General features: G+C 40.2%; 1 protein-coding gene across 3 annotated transcripts in view; it reads right to left on the reverse strand.

Annotated features, from left to right (window-relative positions):
* Nucleotides 1-1,588: 1,588 nt before the first annotated feature.
* TMEM121 (transmembrane protein 121) overlaps nucleotides 1,589-14,049 on the reverse strand; it is a 397,349-nt gene continuing 384,888 nt past the window's right edge. For all 3 annotated transcript variants that reach the window (XM_033953464.1, XM_033953463.1, XM_033953465.1), the window contains one exon: nucleotides 1,589-4,294. In XM_033953464.1, coding sequence (XP_033809355.1) covers nucleotides 2,607-3,545 — 939 coding nt within the window. In that variant the 5' untranslated portion in view covers nucleotides 3,546-4,294 and the 3' untranslated portion in view covers nucleotides 1,589-2,606. The remainder of the gene's footprint in view (nucleotides 4,295-14,049) is intronic.

Here is a 14,049-nt window from a genome sequence, read left to right on the forward strand (position 1 = left end):
GATATGAAATGAAACCAAAAAAGTATCAAGAAAAGTGTGGAATATAACTTGTAAGTTTCATTCTCTTCATAGCTGGGCTGAGAACTTTTCAACAGTCCCTTATAGAACAGTGTTTCTTAAACCTGGCCTGGGGGTCCCTCAGCCAGTCAGGTTTTTAAGATATCCCTAATGAATATGCATAAGGCAGATTTGCATTCATGTCACCTCTATTATATGCAAATCTGTCTCATGCATATTCTTTAGGAATGGTGTATGAGTTGGTTGATTGGCGAAAGGTTCACCAACAGTAAAATATTTATATGGAAAAAATTTTATAACTTGTGAAAAATTATGTAATATTTATAATTGAGTACAGGTATAGGGTGCTTGATGGTGTTTAAGTTATTAAATTAATTAAAAGGAAAACGTGTTTTAGCAATAAATAATAGCTGATTTGGGTGTTTTAGTAATGCATATTCTTTAAGAATGCAGCACAAAAAAGAAAGAATGAATGGAACGGACGAGCGCTGTACTCTCCAGTCGCACTCAGCAAAATTTTTGATATAAAGAGTAAGATCAACCCCTCCAGTCATACGTCATGTGCACAAACAACAGACACTCCGTACAAACCACAACAAACACTCCACAGATACATTCTCCCACGCACACAAACACCCTCCCCTCACAGTTCGATTCTGTATTTCCCTATTTTTTGGACCTTGTGTCCTTGTACTGTTGGATTTCTGTACACTCTTTGTTGCATTCGCTAATAAAAATTATTTGGGGGGAAAAAAAAAAGAATGCAGTATCTTAAAAACCCAATTGGCCTAGAGTAGTTCTAGCATAGGAGGAAGGGATAGTGAACACTTGTACCAGATTGCATCTTAAGAATCCTACATGTCTTTTCCTTTCCTCCGTGTGCGGACTGCTGGGCCACGATGAATCACTGGTCTAACCCAGCAGCGGCGATTCGTATGTTCTTATGAGAAGGAACAGTCAGCATTTGGAGGGATTATTCCTAGTCAGAATGTTGAAAAATTGTTCCCATGTCGGCAGAGAAGGACTCTTACCTTATGTTGTCTTCCTAGCTGTCCCTGTCTAATGTGTGCCTGCAGATCATATTCAGTCCCTAGTCATGTCCCTCTGTCACCCTCACCACTGCACTTGGCATCTGTTTTAAGTATTGCTGCATTCAGTCATGTGTAGTTTAAAATGTATTTGCCTTTTGTTAAAAGAAAATTAGATTTGTCAATCATATTTTCTTTCATATGGGTCTCAGATGCTTTTTAGTTGTCATGAGCTGGTGTCAAAGGACATTTGTGTTAATCAAATTTATATGACTGGAAAGTAACAATAGCCACAAAGGCAGAAAAAAGTATGTAAACTAACTCATATCCTATTCCAATTTCAGCTATACTTCTGAAAAGGAAAGAGAAACAGGAACATTCTAGATTTACAGTAGCAATATGAAATTAGCATATTTTTGAGGACAGGAAATAAGAAGAAAAACAGAGGAAAAGTGAGGGCAGAAGAGAATTATGTTATTCAAACTCAATTAGATGCAAATAAAATACAAATCAGAATAACATATTTCTATTTTGGGGTTTTATTTTTATTCTTCATATTATTATTCAAGCACAACAAGGAGCGTCCTATAACTCCTCACCATAAAAAAACATACAAATAAAAATGAGATTTGTACATTGTGATTTCAAACTGCACTTTTCTGAGACAAGGCAACACCAGCATTTTTGTTTAAAACAAAATGTATAAATATTTATAAGTATACGGGCTTCATAAATGAGCCTTCTTTATCAATGCTGATGTTCAATTAAACTGAATTCACTGATTGTACTGTACTTTTCAGCTCACAGCGGAGCTGGTAGTTCTCAAGAGAGTACTCTGGTAATGCTCTCAACATTGCTGCCTTAAACACAAAATTCACTAGGTAGCCTCACAAGAAATAGAAAGATTGTGCTGAGCGATTGAAAATGAATGACATATTTATATGTGCTAACTTTAAATTAATACATTTGTCAAACCAAGTGTAGTTGACATTAGTGCAGCTGAAAGCATAGATGTCCACCTAAAGCAAATGCTGGGCAAAATGATTCTAGCAAATAAATGGGCAATCTGTGGATTACAAAGAAAGCTGTGTGACATATATAATAAATTAATCTGCATTGTTCTATTTTAGAAACTGTAAACTGATTTTTTTTTCCCCAATAAGTTGTGTGTCCCCCACGCTTGATGAGGAAGATGGGAGAGAAAATAACCACTGATAGCAAAATCATCATTTCATCTTGCAACACTGTTGAGTTTCTTGAGAACTGAAAGGGCGAACATCTCAGCAACAGGAAGCTTCAAGGGAGGGGAACAATCTAATCCCAGACGTTTCAAACGTTTTAAACATTTTTGGTTTTCTGGAGGATGACAAAAGGTTATACCTGAGGTGAAGAAAACTAGGGAGTCTTCTTCATTTTATTAAAATATATTTTGTGCACTTGGAGAGCTTTCATTAAAGAGACATCCTTCCCCCATTTTCATTATATCTCTTGCTTTTGCCATAAGAGAGCTATATGCTACCCCAAGACAGGCTGCGTAAATACCAGTGAGCAGCGATGCTGTCATGTATCTATAATCTCCCTGGAAGGAGACTGCTCTTGAGAAACTCCCTGTGTACTGTGGATAGTCTGATTGTGAGAAATAGAATTCTGTTGGAGTTCTAGAGCAATGGCATTCTGGGGAAACTCCTTTACCTGTTTTTTATATTCCAAGAAAGTGCATGCCTTGGTGGCAATGGCAATGATATTTTTGCCAATAAAGATTGTTGAAACCCTGCTGTCTTGAAACAAGACCATGTTAATCGCCCGGATAAACACTGTGACAATATTGATGGTGACCAGGCTTAAGACTGGATACAGCATCATCTTCTGTGGAGCTATGTGTTCTCCTTGCATGCTAATCTCACTCAGAGAAACACATGGAAGAATCAAGAGAAGAATGTAGCAGTAGAAAAACATGAGGCCTTCAGCCCAGATTGGCAGCCCAGTTTTGTGTGGCTCCCATAAATTTGCTTGGATGTCCAAAATATCAAGCAGATCCAGGGCCACCCAAAAGAGGCGACCCCGTAAATCCTCTTTTTTCCTGAACGTTCGTACATATTCCATACTGTCCAGCGCTACCAGCACTAAATAAAGTCCTGGCACACAAATGGATAACAAGAGGGTCAACGCTTTCCTTGCAATGGTATCTAAATTCTTTTTGTCAGCTTTGTAATTTTGAAATATAAAATACAGCTTGATTTCCAGCACAAATATATATAAAAACCACAAGATCATAGCGTATCCCCTTTTGGCAGTCTTCACTTCTGCACCGACCCACACAGCCACGTAGCGAAGCACAATTAAAAAGCAGATGTCTCCCACCAGCACAATAATGCAAACTCCAATTTTCCGTGGTCCTTGGTTTTGCTCGACAAGGTAAGCATCCATGAAGGCCATGCTGGTCATTATGACAATTGTAGTAAGACACACATGGCGTTTGTCTGGAGGTGGCAGCACCATGTTGAGAAGAAATCTCCACAGCCTCCTTCTGTGTACTTCAATGGCAGGTTAGCATCGAGGTAAAGCAGTTGCCTTGTTTCTTTAAGACAATTTAACCTTCCTAAGCTCTGCTGTTATGAATAGAACACCACTGGAAAACAAATATTTATGTGCTTGTGGGAATACCTCATAGTATCCCATCAACTTTTAATTTGTACATTACAATCCTTAGCTTGTTATGCCATTGATGTTCCCGTTGGTGGGCTCTTTCTCTAGTATTTTCAGATGACGCTTTCCCCAAATTAATGTTCTTCAGATCCACCTAACTTCTATAGGGTTGATAACAACATTGAAGATGTTTCAAAACATTCTTTTTGCTTCGTCACCAGAAGAAAATAAATAGTCTTTTTTTTACTTAATGAGGGGACAAAACAATATATTTGGTGTGGCTTGTGGTGGGGAGTCAGTCATTCTAAAATAGATCCTTAAAAATATTAGGTTAATTGCCAGTCAAGCCTCAGATAGTGTTTTATGTGTACACGGCAAGGAAGAATCATCAAAAGAGATGCATTTCTTCAGGAAATTATTCACAAGGGAGATGAATTAACAAGGAAAATTGCAACCATCTCTTATCTTGGTTCATAAGCATTTTTTCTGTAGCTTCATGTTCTAGGGCTTCTTTGTAGAAATTTCCCTCATTTTCATTCCAAAGTTTCACTGTGTTGCTCTCTTTAATCCATCTGATTTCTTGTGATATTGTTCACTTTGTTCTGAAAGAGACAAAAGAGAATGTGTTTAAAGACATATCTTGTTTACATCAGGCAAATGTGAACTGTTAAATCACAAGTTTTTCTACATATGCAATTTAGTAAGCACACAAAAAAAAACAATTAGCATTTTTATTTTTGATAGTCACTATAAACAACATAATGATTATTTTCTTTTTTTATCTTGCTCAGTTCACAACTTTTGTCACAGCTCTGTGCATTAAAGTAATACTAAGATAATATTTTCACACTGTAGGGTCTGTATCACTGTTGATCTAACTATGACGGCTGTTTAGTCTTTCCTGTGACATAATCTTGCTCCTTCTGCTTGACATTTAGGACTGAATTTTATACATGGCACTTAAAAAATCAGAACTGATTAAAAACCTGCTTATGCCCTACTCTGTAAATTGTAGGGTTGCCAGATTTTCCCGAAGGACAATACAAACCCATGGTCACGCCCCCAGGCCCGCGGCATCCCATCACCCAGCCCCACCACTAGATGGCATCCGCGTATGCTTAGACACGCCGAATTACATCACACGCGCTCGTGCGTGCACATGATGTCATTGTGTTGCACATGCGCGTATGCCCCTTCCCAATGCGATTTTGACGGGAAGTTTTTCAAAGTGACGGGTTTTGAAAAGCCATCAGGACCCCAGGACATGTCCTTGAAAAAAAGGACATGTCCGGGGAAATCCGGACATCAGGTAATCCTAGTAAATGCCCAGGGTCACAAGGAGCAGCACTGGAATTTGATCTCATAACCTCTGGGTGCAAAGACAGCAGCTCTACCAGTGAGACACACCTTCCCCATAAACAGTGCTTAAAGTTAGGTATGGTTTTAAGAAAAGCACTTATGCTCGGGAGCCAAACATCATACAAATCCTGGCGCCTAAAGTTAGGCACGGATGCCCTTAATGCAGGAATACCCCTAACCCTCCCATTCCGTGCTCTTTTATGGCACCAAGCATAGAATTTAGGCATAGATCCCATGCCTAAATTTATTTGCGCACATAAATTTCAATTAACACTGATAATTGCTATTAAAATGCCAATTATCAGCACTAATTGGCTTTTCAATTAAGTTGCATGTGCTAATTAGGCAAGATACCAAATTTGCGCTCATAATTCAAAGCACCATATATAGAATTAGGGGGTTGGATTATTTTATGTTGATTATATTATGCATGATTTTGTTACCCGCTTAGTTGTAAGTGGCTATAAAAAGTATATATAAATAAATACATATAGTCTCTTAATCCTGAAATTACTCATGCTATATACAAGAGACATTTGGCCAATTTCAAAAAGCAATTATACATTTTACTAGCTCTTTAAGCCCGTTACATTAACGGGTGCTAGAGATGCTTCCTCCCTTTCCCCTTCCCCTTGCACGGTCTCCCTCGTGATCAGGACGGGGTGGAGGGGGCTGCCATCCGGGGCCGGCGGAGAGCAGCTAGGCGGCTGGAGGAAAAGCAGCAGTCGCTGTCGATCGCAGCCTCCGTCCTACCTGGATTTCCTTTTTTATCAGCATCGGGAAGGTGGAGAGCGGCCTGCGAGGTTCGCTACTGCAGCTGACCAACCTCAGCAGGCCGCTTTGAAGAGCAGCGGCAGCGGGAGGGAGGAGTCTCTGGAACACGTGCCTCCAGCTAGCACAGAAGCACACCTCACGCCACCAGGAATCACGATTTTTGAAAAACACATGCGCGCTTAGCCTTTTATTATTATGGATGATGGTGAGTGAACGCATGATTGTTCTATTCTTACTTGGCTCTTTAGATCATTAAGGGGGGGGAGTTATCAATGTGGGCTACTGTTAAGATATGTTATTTCACCACAACTTGCACTATTTTAACACAGGTCCCATTTTATGCAATGAGACTTAGGATTCAGTTTACTAAGCTGCAGTAAAACCTGGGCTTAACACGGGTTAATGTGGGTCCTTCCTGTGATCTAAGTCCACATTGAACAGAACATTTTTCATGCATTTATCTTTCATTTTAATTGCATTTGGAAATGCCTGACAAATGCCTTAGGAGGTGGTAAGTGCTCCTGCATTAACCCTGCACTATCCATGTGCTAACAATAATGAGATAACCAGATAACACAGGAATGCATATTCTCTGCCCATCACTATATATACGACCTTAATTTTTCTTGTGTAAACAAATAAAGCTAGTGAGGCATGGTTTGGTGCATGTGTGTAGGTGACCCTAATGTGCATGCTTGAATTTTTTCCCACCTACAGAAGCTGTCAGTTGCCAGTAGACCATCGATGAGTGAGGAAGTGTAAGTGAGCGCCGTCGGATTTTCATTTTTGACAAAATGACAGAAAAAGTTGAACAATGCTACTGCATTAAATTTTGTGTAAAGCTTGGCGATTCCCAAGTGGAAACAATCCGCAAGATTCAGCAACCCTTCGGAGATGAAGCAATGGACACCACACAGATAAAGGAGTGGTACAACCATTTCAGAGATGTCCGCACATCAGTGGAGCGTGAAGCATGTTCTGGTAGGCCCTCAACATCTTGAAATGAGATCATCATTGACCAAGTGAGGACTCTGATGATGTAGGGGTCCTACCAAGAGGTTCTGCATCTCCTTCGCAACGTTGTGAGACGCAAACAGGCAGATCTGTGGGCAGCGGGCAATTGGCAACTCCATCACGATAGCACGCCTGCCCATTCTTCACATTTGATAAGGAGTTTCCTGGCCAAACATAACACACCTGTGATTCCTTTGGCTCCCTACTCTCCTGACATGGCTCCTTGTGACTTCTGGCTTTTCCCCAAGCTGAAAATGCCCCTGAAAGGGACCAGATTTCAGTCAAGAGAAGACATCATACAGAATGTGACGGACCTGTTGCGAGCAATCTCAAAAGAGGCATTCTAGTGCTGCTTCCGACAGTGGCAGAACCATTGGAAGAAGTGTGTGGCAGCCCAAGGGGACTACTTTGAAGGAGATTAGTATAAGATTGTTGTATATGAATATGAGTATTTTTTATGAATAAAGGTTTGATACTTGATGCTTCAGATTGTTATCACAGTCACTTCTTATCTTCTTATCTTTGTATCTTTTCATCTTTCTCATTCTGTATATAGCATGATCACACTTGGCTCACTTGCTTTATCTTGCAGTCGAATATACACACTAATATGCATGCTTTAGATTGTCATCACAGTCACTTCTTATCTTCTTATCTTTTCATCTTTCTTATTATTCATCATTACCTCTTCCTTTTAGGACCCCTGAGGAAGGCGTGTCCTGGTGGATTTTTATCACCATATTTTTTAGCATTGTACTTTTAATTGAATTTTCGTGGTTTTATATGTCAGTGTTTAATAAATTATCTCCAGAACATCTGTATCCACAGTTTTGTTTTTGTTTTCATACTTTTTGAACAGCCCTCGTATTGGCTTATTTTCAATTACACTTAGGGCTCCTTTTACAAAGGCACGCTAGGGCCTTAACGCGTGGAATAGTGCACGCTAAAATGCCACACGCGCTAGCCGCTACCACCTCCTTTTGAGCAGGCGGTAGATTTTTGGCTACTAATCTAGTGCATTCGGTAAAACCCGTAGTGCACCTTCGTAAAAGGAGCCCTTAAAGTGAAGTCGATCTAAACAGTCAACATATAAATCTTCACTTCCATATCATTCAAAACTGTTCAGAAATAATTTCTATTTACTCCAAAACTTATATATTTCATAGAAATTTTTACTTTCTCTTTTATGAAATATACAAGAGTTTTGGAGAGAATAGAAATTATTTCTGAACAGTTTTGAATGATACGGAAGTGAAGATTTATATGTTGACTGTTTACTCTCTGCCCATGACACATCCCATCCTAAGAATATTTTTCAAAAATAGGTACCAAATAGATTAGTGCATGCAAACAGGCAAATTACTGCAAATTGCTTTAACACATTCTGCAGTAGCCAGTTAGCATGTGATGTAAATGCGCATGAGTCGAGTCTCTTTCATTTGAAAGGAAGCTCTGGAATGAGAGGGCATAGGATGAAGTTAAGAGATGATAGGCTCAGGAGTAATCTAAGGAAATACTTTTTGATAGAAAGGGTGGTAGATGCGTGGAACCGTCTCCCGGTAGAGGTGGTGGAGACAGAGACTGTATCTTCATTCATGAAAGCCTGGGATAGGCGCAAGGGATCTTGTAGAGAGAGGAAGAAATAATGGTTACTGCGGATGGACGAGCTATTTAGCCTTTATCTGCCATCATGTTTCTACGTATGTTACAAAAATAACCCATCTTAATGGTAGCCCACATTGAAAACTTAACCCTTAAGGGGGATATTCTACAAATGGCACTGGAACTTAGGTGCCCTACCAGCACCTACGTTAATTGAGAAATGCCATTTAAAATGGTGAAAAACAGTGAAAATAAAGCACCTACACTAAGTTAGGTCAAGAAAACCATGGCCTAAATGGGAGTGTGCCTAAGTTTTTAAGGCCTACTAGTACCCAAGAATGCTTAGGTGCCACTAGGCACAATTCTATAAACAGCACTTAATAGATGATTGACAATTGCGCTCAATGGCGCCTACAAATTAGGTGCCATTTACAGAATCAGGGCCTATGTGTGTATGTGCTTGAGGATATGGGGTATGGTATATGGGCAGGGAGTTTTATATTATGTAAGTTTTGGCCAGGGTTATGCCAGTTACGAGGTCTGTTCAAAAAGTTCCAGGAATGAATTTATAAAAATTTATCAAACAATCTTACAACTTATTCCATTGGATCCCCTTCCCTATGTATACACTTTTCCCATCGTCATTTCCACTTCTGGAAATAGTCCTTAAATGCATCTTCAGGTCTTCAATAGTGTCAAATCACTTTCCTTTCAGCGTGGATTTAAGTTTAGGAAACAAGAAGAAGTCCGGTGGGGCCAAGTCAGGATAGTAAGGTGGCTGGGAAGAACTATCATCGTGTATTTTTGCGCAAAATATGTGCATTTTGACGCAATCAAAACACCTTCCATGACTCATGACAGGTTCCCAATAAGCCACTTTCAACATTTCATAAGTTTTTTTAGCAGTCTTACCCAATTTAAACAGAACTTCACGCTGTAGCGCTGCTCATTGAGGTCGCACATGATGAAAAATAGCCGATCACAAAAACACTTTCACAAAAACTGCTGTAGCTCGGAGATGAAAACAGATATAAACAAATGGAAAAAAAAGGAGGTTGCTCATAAGGTTTCAAGCTACTCAATGCTGCCTAGTGCATCTCAAAAGAACTTCCCGTTGGAACACAATTCAAACTATCCTGGAACTTTTTGAACAGGCCTCGTATATTGGTAACAGAAGATTTGAATCTGGTTTCTAGTCATCACCGGATACCTGTTACTTTCTCAGGATGTGTGAGTTATAAAAATCCAATGCCTACATTTGCTCCCACGGAAGTCATTATCCTTGAAATTTGGAGCTTAGTGGCTAAGGTGGCAACATCTTTATCTGGATGTCTGTCTCAGCTATTAGATGGTTGAGAATATATCTATGCTGTAAAAACAAGATGAGGAGGCGAAGGATCTGATAGATAAGAGGTTAGATCCATTAAAAAGATTTACTAATCCATTTATAAAAGTCAATTTTCTTCTGAAAACTATATTGAGAGGAGAAAGGGAATGGGACTGGTATACCATCTTTTTGTAGATATACAAGAACGAGAGGGCATTCGGAAAAGTTGAAAGGGGACAGCTTCAAAACAAATGCTAGGAAGTTTTTCTTCACCCAACGTGTGGTGGACACCTGGAATGCGCTTCCAGCGGGCGTGATAGGACAGAGTACGGTATTGGGGTTCAAGAAGGGATTGGACAAGTTTCTGTTGGAAAAAGGGATAGAGGGGTATAGATAAAGGATTACTGCACAGGTCTTGGTCCTGTTGGGCCGCCGTGTGAGCGGACTGCTGGGCAGGATGGACCTCAGGTCTGACCCAGCGGAGGCACTTCTTATGTTCTACATTCAAAGCAATTTACATATTTACAGGTACTTATTTTGTACTCGGGGCAATGGAGGATTAAGTGACTTGCCCATAGTCACAAGGAGCACTGGGATTCAATTCTACAACCTCAAGGTGCTGAGGCAGCAGATCTACTACCATGCCATTCGTGGTGAAAATACTCTGAAGGCTATTAATCTGAAATTTTAGAAAAAATTGTAATTTAATTTCCCCTGTTGAGATATTAAAACAATTTTTTTTTTTTTTTACAAATTTAACATTTTGACTCCCTATCTATGATAGCTAGAGTTTTCTATGCTCCTCGGTCTGTAAGAAAGTTGGGAAGTGAAGCTGTGATGAATTTACTAGGGGTAATTTAACTACTACTAAAAACTTCTCTGCAGGAAATCACAAAGACATGCTAGTGAAAACCTATAATATTGGATCATGATTTTTTTTATTTGGATTCATAACATAAGAACATAAGCAGTGCCTCTGCTGGGTCAGATCAGAGGTCCATCATGCCCAGCAGTCCGCTCATGCGGCGGCCCATCAGGTCCAGGGCCTGAATAGTAATCCTCTATCCATACCCTTCTATCCCTTTTTCCTTCAGGAAATTGTCCAATCCCTTCTTTAACCCCAATACCGTACTCTGTCCTATCACGCCCTCTGGGAGCGCATTCCAGGTGTCCACCACCCTTTGGGTGAAGAAGAACTTCCTAGCACTGGTTCTGAATCTGTCCCCTCTTAATTTTTCCGAATGGCCTCTCGTTCTTGAAGTTTTCAAAAGTTTGAAGAATCTGTCCCTCTCCACTTTCTCTTTGCCCTTCATAATCTTGTAAATCTCTATCATGTCCCCTCTAAGTCTCTGCTTCTCCAGGGAAAAGAGCCCCAGTTTCTCCAATCTTTCAGCATATGACAGGTTTTCCATACCTTTTATCAAACGTGTCGTTTTATCAAACGATTCTTTAAAAGTTTGATGCCATTCCATAGTCATAAAAATATATTTACCTTGATTTTTCACCTCAAACTATAAGGTAGGAATTCTTACAACTGTGTACTCATGTTTTGATCTTATGTGTGTCTTTTTTATTTATTTTTTTTTTGCTTTCCCAGGAAGTATTTGATTAAGCATGTACATTTTTTTCAATCCTGCCCAGCTTAAAGAATTGATTCAAAACCAAGAAGATGAAGCTGTCCAAAGTTCTTCCCCTAATGCATCTTCTGATGTGAATTGTATAGTTGAAATACTATTTCAGGATTATATGGGGTTGTTTGTTTGTTAGCACCAAGGGATAAAACCCAGTAAAGCATCAGTGATTTATCACTGATTTGAATTTGGCTATACAGTGCTCCCCCGGTCATTCGCGGTCAGAGATTTGCGGTCCCGGACATTCGCGGTATTTTCTGACCGCGAATGACCTGGCAGGAGAGGGCAACCAGAGAGGCAGGAGAGAGCAGCCGGAGCGCCGGCGAGTGAAGGAAATCACTCGCGATATGATCCGACTGCCTCTTTCTGTACTAAAGTCAGCCTCACCAATCAGGAACTGCATGTCAAATCCATTCCCATGGCATCCAAAACAGTCTCACTGCTACAACCAGGGTAAAAAAAGAATCTGGAAGGAATAAATAGCCATAATGTCAAGAAAACAAGCTTTTTAAACCATCTCCTTAAAGTAGGCCGATTATTCATTAGCAAAGCAGGGTCTAATAATGATTTATTTTGAAAAATAGGACACACCACCACCTGCTTTAGCAAACTGGGAAAGGTACCATCAGACTCCTTGAAGACAAAAGAAGGACAGGGATTAAGCACAGTTCGCACATATTTTGATGCATTCAAACAATTAAATTATCAAAATAAATTCTTCACTAGCACTTTTACTGTGAACACAACCCACCATCACCACCACCACCACACACTTCAGATCTCATTATAGGTTGCAACAGATACCTGAAAATGTGTAAAGAAATAGAGAAAAATGATGGAAGATGAAGGTCAAATGGCCCAACCAGTCTGCCCATCCACAGCATCCACTATATCCTCCTCTCCCTAAGAGATCCCACATGCCTGTCCCACACTTTCTTGAATTCAGACAGTTTTTGTCTCCACCACCTCTACCGAGAGACTATTCCACACATCTACTACCCTTTCTGCAAAAAGTATTTCCTTAGATTACGCCTAAGCCTATCACCTCTTAACCCTCTCATTCCAGAGCTACCATACCTTGCTGTAGGTCCACTACAGATATTTTCAAATAACCAAAATTCTTTGAGAGAGAAGCATTCTTCAAACTACCGCCATAAATTCTTACGAAGTCACTGCAATTAATTTTGCAGACTTTTTTTTTTTCATAACCATTTGTACATTCCTAATTGTAACCTTGATGATTGTTGCCAGGATATATCGACATGCTGCTCCTAATTATTTTAGCCTCCTGCAACTCCTCCAGTTATTGAAGTTTGCTAATTGCAGGATTTTGGAAATAGAAAACAAAATGATTACAAGTACAGCTTTAGTTGTACACTTAAGTCAGGTCACTGTGTGGTGGGTCCTTGACATCGGTGGTTGTCTTTGCAAGCTACACTAAAAAGAAACAGCCAGAACACTGCGACATAAAATCCACGTGGGTTCTGAAGAGCAGAAGTATAAGGACTCTAATATTCATTGCTCTACTCTGCACGACAATTATTAATTGGTACCTTTATATATTAACATTAAATTATAAACTAGAAATAGTAATCTTAGGTGGCTATATTCAGCCCATGTCAATATTCATCCCAGTTTTTAAGCCATAGGCTAAATTAAACCTGGATATTCAGTGTTGGGTCTTCTCCAGGCTCCAGCATTGAATATTCAAGTGAGTGGTGGCACCTGAAACGTGCATGGGATATGGGCAAGGTTACCAGAGGTCTGGGAAAACCCGGACATGTCTTCTTTTTAGAACCCGGCAGCTAAAACCCGGCAGCTTGCCAAGGTTTTGGAAAGCCCTGATGAGCTCCGGCCACATATGGCAGGCCTCTAAGCATGCATGCATGAATTTATTTATTTATTTAAAAATTTATAGCCTGTATATCCAACAATTCTATGTGGATAACATAAAAACATGCATAATAAAATCACAAAAAACATGACACATACAATATAGACACCAATGCAACAATTCATAAACATCCAATTCACTAAAATTAATAACTGCATTCTCCCTCCCAAATAACGCATACATCCGCACATGCTTCAGGCCCTCCAGATGCAGCCGGAGCTTGTCGGGAAAGAAGACGAAGCTTTGAGGGGGCAGGGCTGGGAGGCAGAATGGGGAAGGACTTGAGGAAGAATTGGGTGGGGTTGGGGGGTGGGACAAAGCAGGTATGGGGTGGAATGGGGCGGGGCTATGCATCCGGGTATGTGAGGCTCCAAATGTGGTAACCCTAGGTAAGGGCTTTCCATTACTGTACCTGCCTACCAACCAGGCAAAGTTAGGATAGTCCAACTTACTCAGGTTTGGAGAGAGTGTCCAAGGGGTGGGGAAGATTCAGTACTTGGAGGATGGAGCTTCTTTTTTTGGGAGAAGGGATTTGTCATAATGGGGGTTATTCTTCAGATGGTATGGGGAAGAAATCAGGATTTTTGTAGGACTGGAGATGTCAAGGTGTGTCAGTGGTAGATCATAGGTGGTGGGTGTTTTGGAGGAATTAGAAGTATTGAGTTATATTGGGGGAGATTGGAAGAAGTTTTTGATTTGGGGAGGGAGTACAGAATTGGGACAAGGGAAAGATACTGCCTTTTTGTTGCTTTGGCA

This window comes from Geotrypetes seraphini, chromosome 7 (genome assembly GCF_902459505.1).
Source record: "Geotrypetes seraphini chromosome 7, aGeoSer1.1, whole genome shotgun sequence".
NCBI classification, from domain to species: Eukaryota; Metazoa; Chordata; class Amphibia; order Gymnophiona; family Dermophiidae; genus Geotrypetes; species Geotrypetes seraphini.